General features: G+C 43.4%; 3 protein-coding genes across 4 annotated transcripts in view; 2 read left to right on the plus strand and 1 right to left on the minus strand.

Annotated features, from left to right (window-relative positions):
• Nucleotides 1-382: 382 nt before the first annotated feature.
• LOC101781969 (type I inositol polyphosphate 5-phosphatase 13) lies at nucleotides 383-6,566 on the plus strand. The gene is made up of 11 exons (XM_022824091.1): nucleotides 383-1,507; nucleotides 1,665-1,917; nucleotides 2,015-2,825; nucleotides 3,306-3,430; nucleotides 3,572-3,656; nucleotides 4,050-4,203; nucleotides 4,359-4,396; nucleotides 4,475-4,742; nucleotides 4,886-5,009; nucleotides 5,090-5,450; nucleotides 5,734-6,566. Exons 1-11 carry the CDS (start codon nucleotides 592-594, stop codon nucleotides 6,145-6,147), a joined length of 3,549 nt encoding a protein of 1,182 aa, XP_022679826.1. The 5' UTR covers nucleotides 383-591; the 3' UTR covers nucleotides 6,148-6,566.
• A 1,452-nt stretch (nucleotides 6,567-8,018) lies between these two features.
• LOC101759257 (DNA topoisomerase 3-beta) lies at nucleotides 8,019-15,577 on the plus strand. Of its 2 annotated transcripts, XM_004957203.3 has the most exons (15): nucleotides 8,019-8,158; nucleotides 8,281-8,337; nucleotides 8,998-9,101; nucleotides 9,374-9,467; nucleotides 10,130-10,229; nucleotides 10,675-10,918; nucleotides 11,161-11,323; nucleotides 11,398-11,517; nucleotides 11,875-11,954; nucleotides 12,630-12,908; nucleotides 13,091-13,259; nucleotides 13,345-13,473; nucleotides 13,599-13,811; nucleotides 14,087-14,266; nucleotides 14,652-15,577. In XM_004957203.3, the coding sequence occupies exons 1-15, from the start codon at nucleotides 8,138-8,140 to the stop codon at nucleotides 15,303-15,305; spliced, it is 2,607 nt and encodes an 868-aa protein (XP_004957260.1). In that variant the 5' UTR covers nucleotides 8,019-8,137; the 3' UTR covers nucleotides 15,306-15,577. The 2 variants fall into 2 exon arrangements, with proteins under 2 accessions (XP_004957260.1, XP_022679573.1); XM_022823838.1 differs by lacking the exons at nucleotides 8,019-8,158; nucleotides 8,281-8,337 and having other exon boundaries at nucleotides 9,379-9,467.
• A 2,481-nt stretch (nucleotides 15,578-18,058) lies between these two features.
• LOC101782372 (cytochrome b561 and DOMON domain-containing protein At4g17280-like) overlaps nucleotides 18,059-19,129 on the minus strand; it is a 2,167-nt gene continuing 1,096 nt past the window's right edge. The window contains 1 exon segment of the mRNA XM_012843706.2: nucleotides 18,059-19,023. Within this exon segment, the coding sequence (XP_012699160.1) occupies nucleotides 18,431-19,023 (593 nt within the window). The 3' untranslated portion in view covers nucleotides 18,059-18,430.

Below are 19,129 nucleotides of genomic sequence, written 5' to 3' on the forward strand. Positions count from 1 at the left end.
GATGTTTTTCTTATAGTTTTGTCAAGATATACAATACAAGGTTTTAAATATGCTTGAGACTGTGTGTATTTATAAAACGTGTGATTGCGACACTGCGTGTAGGTGCGTCCGTGCGTGTGTGTGTCTAGCAATCCGGTGCTCTGTCGATCGAACGGCCAAGCACCACCTGCTGACCTGCACTGACGAAACGACCAGCATGTCACAGTGACGTCATTGCCCCGGTCCATGCGACCATCCGCACCGGCGCACGCTCTCCTCTGTCACACGAGGCACGAGTCACACGACACCGCCACGACACACTCGGCGGTTCGCGTTTCTCTCTCTTCGCGGCCCGGCCGCCTCGGCTCCCTCCTCCTCCCCTTTCCCTCCGACCCCGACCTCTCACTCCCGCGCCGAACTCGCCGCGCTCTTCTCCCTCCCCATCTTGACCGGTTCTGGCCGTCTTATCCCTCTCTCTCCCGTTTCCACGCCCAGCCCGAACGCCAAAAAACCCGCAGCCCGCGCGCGCGCGACGAGGCACGCGTACGACGCACCAGCCACGCACCCGGCACCCGCACCGGCCGGCCGATCGCCGGTGAGCGCGCGATCGCCATGGAGCCGGACGACGAGGTGATGTCGCGGGCCCCGCCGCCGCAGCGCCGCGGGATCTCGTACAGCCAGCCGCTGTCGCGGGACGCCGCGTCCGCGCGCCGCGCCGCGCTGCGCAACCACAGCCTCGACGACGACCACATCCTCCCGGTCTCCCACTCCCTCAACTACCCGCTCCACCACGACCCCACGGCGGGGGCCCCGCACGTGGGATACCACCCGCCGCTCCCGCCGCACCAGCACCACCCCAGCGCCTCCTACTCCTCCGGCTCCCGACGCTCGGGGGGCGGCGGCGCCAGCGAGGGCTCCATGACGCTCGAGCGCGCCATGTCCGAGTACGGCGGCGGCAGCGGCACCCTCCCGGAGTTCGTCGGCGCTGGGGGCGGCAAGGGCATCTTCCGCGTCCCGCTCCGCGCCGCCATGCACCCGGGCCGCCCGCCCCCGCTCGAGGTGCGGCCCCACCCGCTCCGCGAGACGCAGGCGGGATCGTTCCTCCGCACGCTCGCCGCCGAGCAGCAGCGCCGACAGCTCTGGGCCGGGGCCGAGTCCGGGATCAGGGTCTGGGCGCTCGACGAGGTGTTCGCCGAGTGGGGCGCCGGCGCGCGCCGCGGCGACGAGGAGAGCGCGCCGTTCCGCGAGGGCGTGCCCGCGCCTCCCGCGCTCTGTGTCGCCGTCGACAGGGCCAACCGCCTGCTGTGGACGGGGCACAAGGACGGGAGGATCCGATCGTGGCGCATGGACCTCGACGCGGCGGCCACGGCGCCTGCGCCCGCCGCTGCTGGTGTAGGCGACGGCGGCGGGAGCGTTGGGGGCAGCAGTCAAGGCGGGGGAAACAACAATGCGCCAGTGTTCAGGGAAGCCCTCACATGGCAGGCCTATGGCCGGACGCCCGTGCTCTCCATGGTCGTCACTTCCTACGGTGAGCATGCCCATCTTTGATCTTCACTGCAATCACAATGCATTGCTGTTGTCACAAACTCACAATTGTATTACATCTGCACATTGCCATCACTGCATGTCAATTACAAATTCAAGAGTTCTGACAAGAAAATGTATGCATCATTTGAAATTATCAGGCGAGATATGGTCAGGTTCCGAGGGTGGGGTCATAAAGGCGTGGCCATACGATGCCATTGCAAAGTCCCTCTCATTGTCACCAGAAGAGAGGCACATGGCTGCTTTGTTGGTTGAGAGAGCTTACATTGACCTCAGAAACCATTGCACGGTTGGCAATGTTTGCTCCTTGCCTGCTTCAGATGTGAAACACATGCTGGCTGATCATTCCCGGGCTAAAGTTTGGACTGTGACAAGCATGACATTTGCTCTATGGTATGCCTTCAGAAACATAGATGGAATGTTTGTTAGATTATCATGTTTGCTCAATAATTGATTTAACCTATCGATTCTATTGAACAAATTGCTACAGGGACGCACGTACAAGGGAGTTGCTGAAAGTCTTTGGGATGGATGGCCAAGTTGAGTCAGCAAAGCTAGAGACACCAGTCATGCCAGAACAGCCTATGGAGGAAGAGGTCAACCCTAAAGCAAAACCTTCAAAGAAGGACAAGTCACAAGGTTCTTTGAACTTCTTCCAGAAATCTAGGAATGTTTTAATAGGAGCAGCCGATGCAGTGCGCAGGGTTGCAACAAAGGGAACATTTGTCGAAGATAACCGTAGAACAGGAGCAGTGGCTCAAGTAATGGATGGCACAATCTGGTCAGGATGCACGAATGGTGCAATTATCCAGTGGGATGGGAATGGGAGCCGGGTGCAAGAATTCCAGCATCATACATCTTCGGTGCAGTGTATAAAGGCACTAGGAGAAAGGGTGTGGGTGGGCTATGCCAGTGGCACGATTCAAGTCATGGACGCTGACGGTAACATTCTGGCAGGATGGACAGGGCATAGTTGTCCAGTCATAAAGATGGCTATTGGTGGTTCTTACATTTACACACTGGCGCATCACGGTGGTATTCGGGGATGGCCACTGAATTCTCCTGGACCTCTTGATGATATTATCCGTACGGAATTGTCTAACAGAGAGCAGTCATACACTAGAATGGAGAAGATAAACATAATGGTGGGAAGTTGGAATGTAGCACAAGGGAAAGCATCCGCTGAGTCACTTAGATCATGGTTGGGTAGTGTATCATCTGATGTAGGGTTGGTTGTTGTTGGATTACAAGAGGTTGAGATGGGCGCAGGATTTCTTGCCATTTCTGCAGCAAAAGAAACTGTAAGATACTTGATCTTACCGTCAGCTCTTGTATCCGATTCAATGTGTCATTTGGTTGATGCTTTAAATGGTGCTATATCTATTCACTACGTTGTTCTATTTTCATTTCCTCCATTAACCGGGATTTTGGTAGCCAGTCAATGCTGCAATATGATTATGTCCTACTGTTTCCTATAACTTAACTATATGTATTTTTTAAATTTAATGAGTTTTTGTGTTATGCAACTTCTGAGAGAAATGTGACTTGCAAGTTAAAAATATATCTGTAGATGAAATGAGTTATACAAAAAATAGCTATTGAGCTAATGAAGTGACGAATAAGAATTTACTTTTTGTTAGAGACAAACAGATTTCAATCTTCTTTGCCCTCTGTGGTGTAATTCACAAATCAACACCTGTTAGTAGGCCTTGTCATTGCAGTGTTTTATGTAAATACTCTACATCGTACTTTGATTCAATATTTCTTTTTCATGGTTCTAGGTAGGACTTGAGGGCAGCGTGAATGGGCAATGGTGGATAGACAATATTGGCAAAGCACTTGATGAGGGGACATCATTCCACCGAGTTGGTTCTCGACAGTTGGCTGCATTGCTTATTGCTGCATGGTATTACCTTGTCATATATTAGTTCCTTAGAATTAAACCACAAATTTCTTTTCACATAATGATAAGTTGCTCAATTAATTGTTTGTTTCATTACCATTCTCATGTGCATACATAACATGGAAAAAATATTTACTTTTCAAGGGCAAGAAAGAGCCTTAAGCCATATGTTGGTGATGTTGATGCTGCTGCAGTGCCATGTGGTCTTGGACGTGCTATTGGCAATAAGGTACATGATAATATAGATGTATATTCATTCACTTTCCCCATCTGATTTTCCATTTTCTAATGGTTCACTTAAAAGATCAGAAATGAGTTAACCAAACATGGCAATTCCAAAGTTGAAGCTGCCGTAGTCACTTCTTTAGAAAATATTCTGGGCTCCTTTGCCCTCAGTACTTCAAATATATACCTCCTTTTGACGATATCAGCATATCTTGTGTTGGGAACTTGATATTCTAGTGATAGTTACATAATGGCTGTATGAATAGAGAAAGAAAATCTGCATGTAGCACTGTAGCAGCAAAACATTATAGTCCTTGGTACTCTGTTTTATATTCCATTTCATGTTCTCCCTAGTTCTTTTGTTTGTCTGATGTGATGACATTTCATTCTGCTGCAGGGTGGTGTAGGATTAAGAATAAGGGTATATGATCGGAAAATGTGTTTTGTGAGCAATCATTTTGCTGCACATCTGGAAGCCGTGAGCCGACGAAATGCTGACTTTGACCACATTTACCGGACAATGGCTTTCAACAAACCACATGGATCCACAGGTTCATTTTTTTACGTTTTATGAAGAGCTTTTTTTTTTGGCAATGAGGTTTAGGATTTATGTATCTTTTCCATTCAACTTTAGGTGTTACAAATACTTCTTTAATACCTCAAAGTTTTTCCATAAGTGATAATCCTTTGGTTTGTTGTGATACAGCTTCTGCTACATCTGTCCAGTTGCACAGAACAGTAAATGTATGTGTCAAATAACCTGTAAACTATCGATATATACCAATGAATTATACTGACGTCCAGATGTTGTGCTGATTTCAGGTCAATGGAAATCAGGTTGAAGAAGTAAGGCCTGACCTGGCTGAAGCTGATATGGTTGTATTTCTTGGTGATTTCAACTACAGGCTTTATGGTATCACATATGATGAAGCAAGGGACATGGTTTCACAAAGAAGCTTCGATTGGCTAAGAGAGAAGGATCAGCTTCGAGCAGAAATGAAAGCTGGAAAGGTATTTCAAGGAATGCGTGAAGGCATAATCAAATTTCCCCCAACATACAAGTTCCAAAAGCATCAGCCAGGTCTCGGAGGTATGCACATGATGTTGCTTGCAAATTTCTATTTCTTTTCCCTAATCAACTGGTCATGTAATTTTTCTCCTGACTAATGTAGTAGGTTCTGTTTATTGCTTTGCATCACTAGTGCTGAAAACTGACTATCAACTGTCATGTAGGGTATGATTCGGGTGAGAAGAAGCGGATACCTGCTTGGTGCGATAGAGTGCTATATCGTGACAGCCGTTCTGTATCAGTAGCTGAATGCTCATTAGAGTGCCCTGTAGTTGCTTCCATTACATCGTGAGATACTATTACGATTCTTCTTTCTCCTTCCGATGATCAATAATTCCTTTGACCATACTGATTTTTTTTCTTGGTAGGTACGTGGCGTGCATGGATGTCACGGAGAGTGACCATAAACCTGTGAGGTGTACATTCAGCGTTGATATTGCAAGAGTTGATGAGTTAATAAGAAGGCAAGAATATGGAGAAATAATTGAATCGAATGAGAAAGTACGTTCTTTGCTCCAAGAAGCTTGTTTTGTTCCAGAAACTACAGTTAGCATAAGTGAAATCAAGCTGGAGAATCAAGAGAATATTGTCTTCCAAATTACCAATAAATGTGAAACAAGCAAAGCAGCTTTCGAAATCCTATGTGACGGGCAGTCAATCAAGAAGGAGGATGGAACTAAATCAGAGCTTCTTCCAAGGGCATCATTTGGCTTCCCACTTTGGCTCGAGGTAAGAGGTGTTGTGAACTCCTTTAATAAAGCTCTAGTCTGGAACTCTGTATTACACGGGGCAACACCTACAACTATAATTCATTTATAGTTTCTAGCCACCAACTGAAGATATTGCCATTCTTCCTATATGTGTACTAATATGATCAAAATTTATGATGTTCAATTGAATGAATATGACGCAGGCAGAAGTAGCTTCTCATGTCAGGAAACAGTTGATATACTGCCTGTCATAGGTTCTTTGTAGTCAGTTTTTTTAGTTGCTGATTTACTTTATCACACAGGTACAACCAGCGGTCGGTCTGATTAAACCAGGTGAAACTGTGGAGATTACACTCCATCACGAAGACTTTTACACACAGGAAGAGTTCGTAGACGGAATACCACAGAACTGGTGGTGCGAGGACACCAGAGATAAGGAAGCCGTTCTCAGAATAAACATAACAGGCAGCAGCTCAACCGAAACCAAGACGCACACCATCAACGTCCAACATTGCTGCCCACCATCATCGGCGCCCCCGATGATGAACCCGCCAGCGGCTGCCGTGCCACCGAGCAACGTCCTGGCCAGCGAGGGGCACTCGAAGCGCTCCTCCAAGAAGAGCCAGTCCAAGCACCGGGACCAGCAGCAGCAGCAGGATTACCCACAGTTTGGGAGCTCGGAGGTGCACGACCTGTGCCGCATGCGGTGCCCGTGAGACCTGTACAAAGGAGTAAGGATACTGAAGTTCTGTCTAGGAGGTGGAAACTGCGAGTCTTAGGTTTCTCACATCAAGTCCGGGAGTTACCACACAAAGAGAAAAAAATAATAGCCTGGGAGGAGTTGCTCCGGTTCTGTACATATGCTTCACTTACCTCTATCAGCTGCCATTCTTTCATGTAGCCCAAGAAAAGGAGTCTAGAGTCATGAGATAACCGTGCTAATAACTTGTTCTTTTATTCTTGTTCCTTAAGGAGTGTTCTCTAGATAGTTGAAGCCAGGGATGTTTGAACAATGTTTGATGTAATATGTTCCATAGAATTAGTTTAGGTTTGTTCTCTCTTTACTCAACAGTTCTGATGATCTTGTACTTCTTGATTATTGCCCTTGTTAATAAGTGACAAATTCTTCATTCCCTTGAATCATCATTGCATATTTATGGCTTTGGTTTAGTGTTATTATGCTCAAAATATTTGGATGTCCTAGAAGTTTGTGACGACAGTATGCATATCCCTGTCAGATAATATCTAGTTGATGGCTTGATGCTCCCTTGCCAAATGAAACAAAATGAAGGTAAAATTCAAACTGATACTATGAAATTAGCATCCCTAATCCTTTCTTATGTATCAAATTGCAATTTAATCCGATACTCCTCTCTTACTCGTCAAGGCCTTTTGCACGGGATGAAGCTGATCACTGGATGTTGGTAGGCGCCAAAGGCCTGAGTAGTCTGGCCGCTGCTCGATCTGATGGTTAGCAGCGTTGGTTGGTTAGGTGTTTGTATGGCTATTTGAGCCTCTTTCTTCTATCTTAATACAATAATACCTAGCTCTCCTACGTATTTTGGAAAAACTTAGACTGTAAATAAATAAAGAATTAGGTAGGTTGAAACCATAAAATTGATGTATATAGATTCATTGTAAAGTATTTTCATAATATATAGTCTTTCTTATATGCTACTCTCTCCGTCCCAAATTACTATTCGTTTTGGCTTTTCTAGATGATAGATTTTGCTACGTATCTCGACATACATACATTTAAATTCATATTAAAAATTTTATCTAGAAAAGTCAAAACGGATAGTAATTTGGGACAGGGGGAGTATATTGTTTTAGAAATTGTTAATTTTTCCCTTCAAGACAGTGTCAGATCTTTTCAATGACTTATTTCTCATCTAAAGAAATAACCAATAGAATATGCTTGTATAGACACAATCACACACCATGGTACTCAAGTTTCTAAGTAAAAATTATAGAACCCTCTACAAGTCCCTTAGAAGTTTGATATCCCCGCAAGTCATTTTGTTGACGTTCTCTCGCCAAATTAAAGAAAAAGCAGCCGAATTTCAGGTGACCGCTATGACATTCACTTCCCTGATTATCTCTTGCGCAACTATTTTTTATCACAGCCGTAATTTGTCTATCAGACAAGAGATTTACCTCTTAGGCCCCGTTTGGATCATTGGAATTGAATTCCATCCTAATAATTATAATTTAGACACAAATTAATTAAGCTAATATAATTGTATGTGGAATATAGTTGTATATTATAGTTGGTGATATGGGAGAGATACTTGTATGCTGCACTTCTACCATAGAGAAGCGAGTCTAAGAGCGTGCTATAAGAATTGAATTCCATTCTAATAACCATAATCTATAGAATCAATTTCCATCTCCCACCCCATGAATTTAAGATAGACTTATATCTAAACTTTGGAAAGTTGTGGAATGCCACATTCCAACATAAATTAGCATACTCCATTAAATAGATTCCAATTCCTTGAACCCAAACGGGACCTTAGTGAAATACTCCTACGTGCTTAGGGGCAAAAAGGACAAGGGGTTTACGGTTACCCAAACCGCAGTGCCAGAAGCCCTGAACGCGCACGGCACCGCACGGCCACGGCGCTTGCCTTAAACCCCTCGTCGGCTTCCTCCCACTCCTCCGGTCCTCCCCCCATCGGCGAGCTCATCCGTCCGCCGGTCCCCATGGCGCCCAAGGTTCTGATGGTAAGCCGCCCCCGCCTCCGCCCTCGCCGCAGACGCCGGCTAGGTAACCGTGGCGCCGCGCGGTGGCGGCCGCGCTGACCCCACTCTGAACACCTTCTCACTCCTGGTTCGTGCCACTGCAGGTCGCGGAGAAGCCCAGCATCGCGCTCTCCATCGCCTCCGCCCTCTCCGGCGGCCGCGTAAGTTCTCCCCCTCCCTCCTCCGCCACCGAATCCGTGCTGATTTTGATTGTTGGTGTCGAATTCGGGGGCGACCTGACCTCGGATTCATTTGGGAATGGGTGGTGTCGAAGGAGCCAGCCCTAACGGTCGGCGCGCCGATGGGTGCTGGTTCTTCTGAGCTGCTGGTAGTTTGGTCGCCGTCTAATTTTTACCCTAGGAGCTTGAGTGTCGACTGCAAATTTGTGTGATGGCTCATTGAGCTCCCCTGTTGAGGTAGCTTTTGGGATTGGTTGAAATGATATATGAATTTGCACAGTTCCGACTGCCATAGTAAATAAATTTGCTCAGCTTTGCCTGATGATCAATGCTTAAGCTCAGTAGCCCGGGTACTTCTAGAAGAGGTATGGTTAACCTCCATTCCCCTCTAGCAAATCTTTTGAAAAAGTTAATTGCGGGTCTGAATTTTTGATAACCTATTGAGGCATCAAGTAGCTGTGCACATATCAGTTGCTGTTACAACCTGGCGGATATGGACGAGACACCTTTTCCCTCCTCAGAAAAGAGCAGTAGGGAAGGCCCCATTTGAATAGTACTAATAATATGGGCCAGACTCCAGAATGCTTTGTTTTGATTAAGAGTTTACTCACATCGATATCTTTTCTTTCATCATTCATGCAGATGTCCACAAGGAAGGGAAGCACAGATATCCATGAGTTTGACGGGATGTTTCAGGGTTCTTATGCAAATTTTAAAGTGACATCTGTTATTGGACATGTTTTAAGGTAGCGCTTTTGTCACAGTTTTGTCATTTGAAGCCTGAGTATATGAATTCTTGCACATGCACATTTCGTACATATCAGTGTTGAATGTTGATATGTGCACTGTGCAGACACGGTGGACCAATGCATAGTTGAAATGTTGGTTATACTGAAAGTTGCCATTAGTTATTACATTTCAGCAGCATCGATATACAGATATTCAGTTCATGTTTACAGTTTCTGAACTTAAAATGTCTTTTGATTGCGTTTCTTTAATCTCTGTATGATTTTTCCAGTGTAGATTTCCCCCCTGCATATCAGAACTGGGATGGAACTGATCCAATGGACCTATTTGAGGCGCCAGTTCTGAGATCTGAATGCAACCCAAAGGTACTGTATTCCTGTACAACTCTGATTGAACAGAATGCAACTCAGCTAGCAGTTAAGGGTCAACTCAGATTGTGAGAGAATATGACTCATTGACATTTAACTGCTTGGTTGTAACCAAATAAAGTGGTGATAGTACTCAAATAAAGTGGTGATAGTACTCCATTATGCTAATCTACTCCACCCATGCATGGCCAATCAACTATGCAGTTTCACTGATTCTTAAACATTTTTATGTCCTCTCTCTCTCTCCATATGTATTATCGACTCTAGGAGTATTCAAACTCTGAATAAACAAATGTCCTGGTTATTGTTTTCCTCACATTTTTTGTTAGGCTCCCAGTTACAATTGCAGAATCTGCTAAATTGCCAAATCCAAACGGTAGTTTTTGGCTGATGTTACATTTATCTGTATCTGTGTATGTTCCAGTTATTTTGAACTTTTACTAGGCTTTCTTGAAGCCGTTAGATAGAACTATGTTATCTTTTTCACTTTTTCCCTGAAACCTGCTTTTTTCTTCACTTGCAATGCATATTTTGCATTATCAAGTAATGGAAATGGGGGACCCTGTTTTGAAAAAAATGGTGTATGTGTTTTCCCTTTTCCCTTAAGGATCATAATGTCCCGCAGTTAAATACAACACTGATGGGTAGCTCTCTTGAAGGCTCATATCCGCAGGCATCTAGCTCAAGAAGTTCGAGGTTGCACTTATTTGATACTTTGGCTGGACTGTGACCGAGAAGGAGAAAACATATGCTATGAAGGTACACCAACCCTGTTTGGGAATAATTATGCATACCATCCTGTCAGGTCATTATTATAATTTATGATGGTGTATAGAGAGCTATATGTGGAGTTTTCCATTTTACAATCAGGACTCTGAAAAGCAAAACATAGGTGTATATGTAAAATAAGTTTGACATCATTGGGAAGTTCTCTGCTAGAATGAGTGAGACATTAGATCAATTGAATTTCTTTAGAGTATGGAAGCTATAAAGATTTTAATTCTTTGTCCAAACAGAACATAGATAATTATGTAAAAATATCATTTGAAATTATTTTTTATACTCAGATTTCTTTGTTCTTGATTGCTGCAATGTATACCTGGTATTTCTTTGCTTGCTTCTACACATATACATGGCTTGTTCTGTTCTACCTCCTGATATTTAGCTTGACCAATGTAATTACAATGCCAAACATATGTTCCAGTTATCGAGTGCACTGGGATTCCTGAAAATGAGGCTGGCAGAAGAATTTTCCGTGCTAGATTTTCATCTGTTACCGAGAAAGACATATTGAGTGCCATGGATAACCTTGTTCTGCCAAATAAAGATGAAGCACTATCAGTGGATGCTCGCCAAGAAATTGACTTGAAGGTTGGAGTAGCATTTACTCGATTTCAGACCCGATATTTTCAAGGAAAATATGGAAACCTTGATTCAAGAGTGATTTCGTGAGTTCTCCATCTCTTTTCACAATCCAAATTTCTTTGACAATTGCTTATTGAATTCTTTTTTTATTAAAGAAAGTGCTACTAGGTATAAACAATCTTCAAATATTTTTGGTTCTGTGAACTTTTAAATTTTTTATTCAAGTCATCATAGCAATATCTTTTACATGTACCCTACCTGTATTTTAATAATATTCTCCAGAATTGGTTTAAGATTTGTTATCCTTTCATCCTTTGTAAATCAGGTATGGTCCGTGCCAAACACCTACGCTGGGATTCTGTGTACAACGCTATCAGCAAATCACCACATTCAAACCAGAGAAATTCTGGTCCTTGAAAACTTATATCATCAAAAATGGTGATGAAATACAGCTAGAATGGGACCGGAAGAAACTTTTTGATTTTGATGTGAGATCACATACCCAAGTGATTTGGCTTTATTCTTCCAAATGTTCTCACATTTTCCTTAATTAAAAATGCAGGTTACTGTAATGTTTCAGAAGATGGTCGCCAGTGATGGGACTCTAAAAATAGCAGATGTATCAGTGAAGGAAGAGTGCAAAACCCGTCCATCTGGCCTTAATACAGTTAATATGCTTAAGGTACCATAGCTCTTACCTCTTAGAGTAACCATATCTTCTCCTTAGCTTTCCCTTATTTATTTTGCCTTGCTATCTACAAATCTCACTTTGTGCTTGCCTTACAGTGTAATGTTTGTTCAGTCTTTTGAAGCACGATTTTGTTCTTACAATGTCCTACCAATGTGTATTGCTATCATAAATTGCCTCTTGATTGAAATCTGATACCCAAGATTCTCCTGTTGGGTTTGACTTGACCAAAATCTTAGTATTAATATGACAATTATATCCTTTTCATTTTAAAATGGGGGCATTTGGGTTGTTTTACACATGATGAAAGAGTTGACTAAATTTCAAACTAATTTATCCTTCTTATATCAGGTTGCATCAAGTGCACTCGGTATTGGACCTCAGACAGCCATGCACTTGGCAGAGCGGCTTTACACTCAAGGATTCATCAGGTTTCAAAAATGACATCAAAATAGTGCTATGTTTAATATTGAATCTCGTCTACCATTAGCCTGATAGAAGTTGATGTGGGCTTATTTACCATATGCAATGATGCATGGCGTTTCATTGTATTTTCTAATACTTCTTTTGTTATATGAATAATTCTAATTGACAAAAATCTGCAATATAGGCTGTTCTTTTGTTTGTTCAACCAGGTATACTATGTGTCCTATGAAGTTTAGCAGATCCCATGTATGATTTTTTTGAGGTTAGAAGTTAGAACTGATGTATATTGACCCAACTGAGGCCTCGGTCACTAGTCATGACTACCGCATGATTTTACAAATTATGCTATAGTAAGTGTGCAATTTTATCAACAGACCAGTTTACCCATTCTTCTTGCCATGTCCCACATGATACCAAGTTCATCATGTAGGTCTTATTATATTCTAGGTAACGGTTGAGCCTTGCATTACTCCCAATAATGCCATCCTAAGTACATGTGATACTGATTCTCGTTTAAGCTCAAGTTATATAGTTAAGCTGTAATAATTATTGCTTTTAGTTTTTAATTTGGGCGAACAGATTTTTTATTATTGCAGCTGAAAACACCTTACATAGGTGATGTTGCTGCCACTGCATGTTTCATTTTCCTACTGTAAGTACTAATTGTAACCTTTGCACAGCTATCCACGTACAGAGAGCACTGCATATCCAGCATCGTTTGATTTTCGAGGTGCACTTGCTGTGCTAGTACATAATCCTCTATGGTCCAATGATGTCCGGACATTACTGGATGCTGGTTTTGTTAAGCCTCGTCAAGGTCATGATGCTGGGGACCATCCTCCAATTACTCCAATGAGATCAGCGACAGAAGAAGCTCTGGGAACTGATGCTTGGAGGCTGTACCAATACATAAGCCAGCACTTTATTGGAACTGTTAGTCCTGATTGTAGATATACAAGGTAGTTTGTCCTGTTGTTTCCATCGTTGCTGGATAAATCATTCGTGTTTTTGTTTTGTCATAATTCACAAGCATGTCATAGAACGCGATGTTTTTTGCATTACCAATTTGTATTCAAATTTAATAGTTTCTTATAAAGGGATTCATCAGTAAATAACCCTTTCAAAAAAACATGATTGCCAGGACTGCCATTGAGTTTACTTCAGGTGGAGAAACTTTCCACTGTGTTGGCTATCGAGTCACTCATAAAGGATTTACCTCTATCATGCCATGGCTGTCTGTCAGTGAGAATAGTCTTCCTGCCTTTAGAAAGGGAGACTCTGTTAGTATTCATAAGGTTGACATATATGAGGTAAGGCTTGTCAGTTTTGCTCAAATCACACGCGCTTAACTTTTATGAGGATATGATGCTGACAAATCATGATTCTTTGTTGAAGGGAAGCACCACACCTCCTGATTACCTCAGTGAAAGTGAATTGATCTCTCTCATGGAGAAGAATGGCATAGGTACAGATGCATCAATTCCTGTACATATAAACAACATTTGCGAACGTAATTATGTTCAGGTTAGTTGAGTTGTTTTCTACTAGACCTTCAGAGAGTCATATGCTGTGAATCCTTACACTTGCAAGTTTATGCTTACGTATGTAAATGTGCAAAAAGCATAATGCCTCTACTATCTTTCTTAAAGGTGAATTCTGGAAGAAGGTTAGTACCAACACCACTGGGGACTACGTTGATAAGAGGATATCAGTGTATTGATGCTGATCTCTGCTTGCCTGATATCAGAAGCTTTATTGAGCAACAGATTACTCTAATTGCAAAAGGCAAAGCTGATCATCGTCAAGTTATTCAACATGTTATTCAGCAATTTATGAAAAAGTACTCTTACTTTGTGAAAAAGGTAACATATTTTGTTCATAATCTATTGAGACTCCATTGTTGTATTGCATGGTATTTGGAAAAGTTTATGTCAATGATCAAGCAATGCTTTACCTTCATCTGAAGCTGTAACAACAATGAGTCCGCCAAATGGTTAATATTATTTTACATTTGCAGATACATTTTTTCTACAAAGAATACATATACATCTAACAAAAAACATGTTTAAGATTTCCTGTTTTTAACAACCAAAGTTCATTGTGTACCGCTATAATTCTGTTACGGTGCTGATTGCAGATTGAAAGCATGGATGCTTTGTTCGAAGCACAATTTTCACCTTTGGCAGACTCTGGGCGCCTACTGAGCAAGTGCGGAAAATGTGGTCGGTATATGAAATACATTTCCACTCAGCCGATGAGGTTGTACTGCATAACTTGTGAGGATGTCTATTATCTTCCTCAGAACGGTTCGATTAAGGTAATTACTTTACCTTTATTTATTTCTTGGTAAATCAGTTGCTTTACTTCCATGCATGGTTCATGAGAATTGAACCACTAGAACCACGTATTACATTCATGGAACCCTTGTAACTATTCTCTGGCCAGCATTCCCTTTCAATGGGGAAAAAGGTTCTTGCAGAACAGCTAAAATGTGGTGATCCCATACTTTGTAATTTTTAGGTTTTTGTTATTAATAGCCGTGATTGTCATAACCTGATTCTTATTCCATTTGGTTTCCCTAATTTTGTGTTCATCAGTTTTTTCATGCCATGTTGGATTCTAAAAGCATGTATCCCATTATCCTCTGTGTTTTATTATGCCAAGCTCCCAGTTTGATGCCTTAATAATTCTATCCTTTCCAGCTTTACAAGGAAATCATATGCCCTCTTGATGGTTTCGAGTTGCTTCTGTTCTCAATGGTCGGACCTGATGCAAAATCTTTTCCGCTGTGCCCCTTTTGCTATACTAATCCTCCATTTGAAGGCATAGACAAACTCTTTGGTGCTCTCAAGATAGATGACACTGGCAAGGTTGCGAAAGGGGCTGGCATGCCGTGTTGCCTTTGCCCGCACCCGACATGCAAGCAATCTATGATCACTCAAGGAGTTTGTGCCTGTCCTGAGTGTAGCGGTACCCTGATTCTTGATCCAGTTAGTGCACCCAAATGGCGGCTTTACTGCAACATGTGTAACTGCATTGTATTACTCCCACATGCCGCACATAGGATCAGCACTACAGATAAAAAGTGCCTAACATGTGAGTCTACTATCATTGAAGTTGATTTCAACAAGAAAACCACCCCTCTTCAAGATGGAGCTACATTGCATGAGGGTTGTATCTTGTGTGATGATCTGTTGCATTCACTCATTGAAATGAAGCATGGGAAGTCATTCTTTATGCGGAGAGGGAGAGGGAGAGGGAGAGGGAGGGGCCGGGGCAGAGGAAGTAGCCGTGGTAGGGGAAGACGAGGGAATTCAAGGTATGATGATCCTAAAATGAGCTTCAGAGATTTTTAAAGATTTTGGGGCTTCTCTACAGTGGGAAGCTGATCTGTGGGTATCCTAAAATAAGCTTCAGAGATTTTTGAAGATTTTGGACTTCGACGTTGGTCACTAATATGTATGTATGGACTTCGACGTTCTGCAATATTACTGTTTGTATTTTACTTTCTTGCATAGCCACATCTTGTTATCTGTCATAGATTTCTAGCACAGATTATTAAACTATGTATTTCTAGGTTAGTTCTTTAAACCAAATGCAATGAACAACAATGCAGTACTGAATTGTCCAGAAATCTGATGCACCTGAAGCATCTGTTAGTTTAGTTTGCATTGACTTAGATAGTTGAGATGCACAAAAAGATGATTACCACATACAAAAGCCAACATACATGTCCCTACAGATTTTTTTATTTCGTAAAAAATAAAAAAGAAAGGATACGCTTCTATTTATATTGTACTTAAAGTACATTTGTTGACATTGGATTTTGGAAGAATTAGGCAAGTGTTGATGAAGCATGGATTATTTGTTTCTTATTTTACTGTACACAATTTTAAATATACCCTTTGAGGTACTCTTCTTTAAGACGAAATCAGGGAAGGTCTCTCCCTCTGGCCATGGATTCTTTATATTTTTGGTTCCCTACTCTGTCTAAGTAGGGCTTTTATTTGAAATAAGTATTTGTCCACAGCCGCCTTCAATGGTCATTTGCAGGCCTGCTTTCTTCTTTAACACTATGACTTCTAAAGTCCTAAACCATGCTTATGAAGGAATGCTACCATCTTCTGCAGCTTTGTCTTTGCATTCAGTGAACCCCCCAGAATGGAGTAACTATATTATTCAAAACGTGACTTGGAGTTAGCTGCTGTCACACATCTTTGTGCATCAAACGCATTCCAATTTCCATGCAACAGGACAGTAAATCTGAGTTTTGGTTTCATGTTTTGGATAGAACCAGTTACATAAAGTAGTTTAGGCATATAGATATATTTACCCTGTTGAACAAAATGAAAGAGCTAGATCAACTCAATTGTTGTGCTGCTACCAGGACTCAGGAGTATTGTTTTGTTAAAAGAGAAGGAACCTAGTACCAATCATTGACAGTAGGACCTACAGTTGAAGGTTGGTTAGAATTGAGAACTTCTAGCTCAATATGACTAAGGCACTTATCAGCCCACAAACTGAAATGCAGCTCAACAAACTCCTGCACTCTTAGCAACATACTCCCTCTGTCTGAAATTGTAGGTCGTTTTGGCATTTCTAAGTTCATAACTTTTGCTATGCACTTGGATATACACTATGTCTAGATACATAGTAAAAGCTATGAATCTATAAATGCCAAAACGATCTACAATTTGGGACGGAGACGGTAGTTGATACCTAATTGCTTCTTCTGAGCTGATGCGATCCTTCTAGATGGACTCTCGATGATAATCGAAGAAAAGGATGGTTATTCCTATATTGTTGCTTTGCCCTTACTGCACAAGTATAGTTTCGAGGTGGCATATTAGTATTTGACATTCATTGGTTGATGTTGTGCTTCGTCTTCAACAGAGCACTGGTAACAAAGTTATACAGCTCAGCTCTCCACTTGACTTATCGCTTCAGGTTGTCCCAAGCCCCTGTACCCACCAACTGAAGATGGGCGCTTAAAAGTTCACTTCAAGTTCAAGGAAACTGAGCAGAGTACAACCCAAACGGACCGTGTGAACCCTAATGAACGAAGGGTCGTATTCACAGAACCAATTCGAAAGGTAGCCTGTAGCTTTGTGGAGGGAGCAAAGGATTTTATTGGAACCTGAAAACCAGACAGGAAACAGGGAAAGGGTGCCTTTGTGATCATGTGGGATCTGATACGTCAATGAGACTGAACCCAATGATGCAAGTCTTTGCTCGTATTGTATTGATGCGGTAAATCATGCTGGCAAAATGGGAATAATTTGAACTTGGTTTGATCATAGACATTTAGAGTTGTTCCAGCTTCCAAGCATGAACTTTCTATGATGTGGTAGATCGAGCAGGTGAATTACTGGAAATTACTGGCAACCAATTCGTTGCCGGGAGAAATTGCTAGGGAACTGATTGACCTATCATTTGATTTTGAAGTGGCAGCAAGATGTCACTTTCCACCATCAGAAAAGGGGTGCCTTGTGCACCTGAAAGTGGTTTACCAAAGCTGGAAGCCACGGCTTTTCATGTAGCTTTGTTTATTTCTCTAGGAGGGAATCCAGTAGCTGCAAAAATCATAATTTTGGGTTACAAAAGAGCCGGTTGAGGGAAGATAAAGGACCAAATATTCTTTGATTTCCAATTGATAGTAACAAATACGCTTTCATCCTTTATGCTTCTTTTTTTTGAAAAAAAATCTTCTTAAAGTGATCCTATAAAAAGGACAAACAATGATGGATTAGACATCATGATTTATGCCATTCTCCTCTAAAAGAATTCAGGGGCATGAGTTATACAGCTAGGTGCATTTCTTGTCCCCCGTTGCATTCGGTACGGCAGGAAAGTGGTAGCAAGAGCGCAGGATATGTCGCAGTACAGCGTACAGGATTGGGGATTGTACTACAAGCCGATCGCAAAGAGAAGATATTGCCGTAGTACAAGGTAGCCGCGCGGACCATTATCTTAGAGGTTCAGTTTCGAACACTTGTTCGGCTGACTCAGGCAGGACACCTCCGATGGCGATGCTTTTTCATACCAGAAACCTTCCCCTTTCAGCTTCACCAACCACCATGGTCCACAGGGAGCAGACTGCGCAACTTCAGCAAAAAAGTGGCGTCCGGCATGGGGCATGAACGCCAAGTGCATGATCGGCGCGAATCCTCCCGGACAATGGGACCCCGAGCGTTTGCACACTGCACGCCCCGTTCTAGAAGCTCGAAACCAGCAAGGTGATGGAACACTACACCATGCAAAAACACAATTGTACAATACACGTTCACTCACTACAGCTCAAGCTACAGCGCAAGTGGCAACGTACATATACACACCGTACCAAAAAAAAAAAAGAAGACATACAGGCAGGCCAAAATCACGGGATCTCACTCTATACCTAGTGCCATCTGCCCGTAGCTATACACGCCACTGAAGGTGGATGCAGATGCCTGAGAAACTTTCACGCCGTGACGCCGAGCGATCAGTGGGGCAGGTGGCCATTGGAGGCGGCGCTGCTGCTGAAGGTCTTGCCCTCGGCCTTGCGCCGGCGGACGACGACGCCCCAGGTGACGGCCTCCAGCGCGGCGGCGGCGATGGCCAGCACGCAGACGGCGGCGATGTACGCGGTCCTCCACCGCTGCTCCACGCCCAGGATGCCCATCCCCTTGAAGATGTTGACGACGCCCAGCACGATCACGGCGTACCCCACCGAGTGGTGGTACGCGTTCCAGTACGCGCGGTACTTGTGCTCCTTCTTGGGCCGCAGGAACAGCGCCAGGACCTGGAGCGTGCCGAGGGCGAAGACGGCGATGCCGATGTCGCGGTGGTCGGCGTAGGTGACGCCCTCGGACTCCCTGCCGAGGTTCATGCCGGTGGCCCAGCCGGAGACGCCGACGCCGTAGCCGGCCAGCTGGCAGGCGACGTGGAGGTAGAACCACGCCGGGTCCGCCGACCTGAACGTCTTGAGGTACCTCGCGACGATGGCTCCCATGGGCAGCAGCACGCCCCAGCTCACCGCGTTCAGGACTCCATGGATCTGCCGTCGTCGCGTCCGGAAACGACCGAGAACTAGTTATTAGTTGGTCATGATGAGGCGCTTTCTTAGTTGCTTGGTTACAAAATTCTCGACGATCGAAGCATTAGATCCTACGCCTCATACGCTGGCCTTTCTCCGTAATAT

The sequence above is a fragment of the Setaria italica genome, chromosome II, assembly GCF_000263155.2.
Source record: "Setaria italica strain Yugu1 chromosome II, Setaria_italica_v2.0, whole genome shotgun sequence".
Lineage (NCBI taxonomy): Eukaryota > Viridiplantae > Streptophyta > Magnoliopsida > Poales > Poaceae > Setaria > Setaria italica.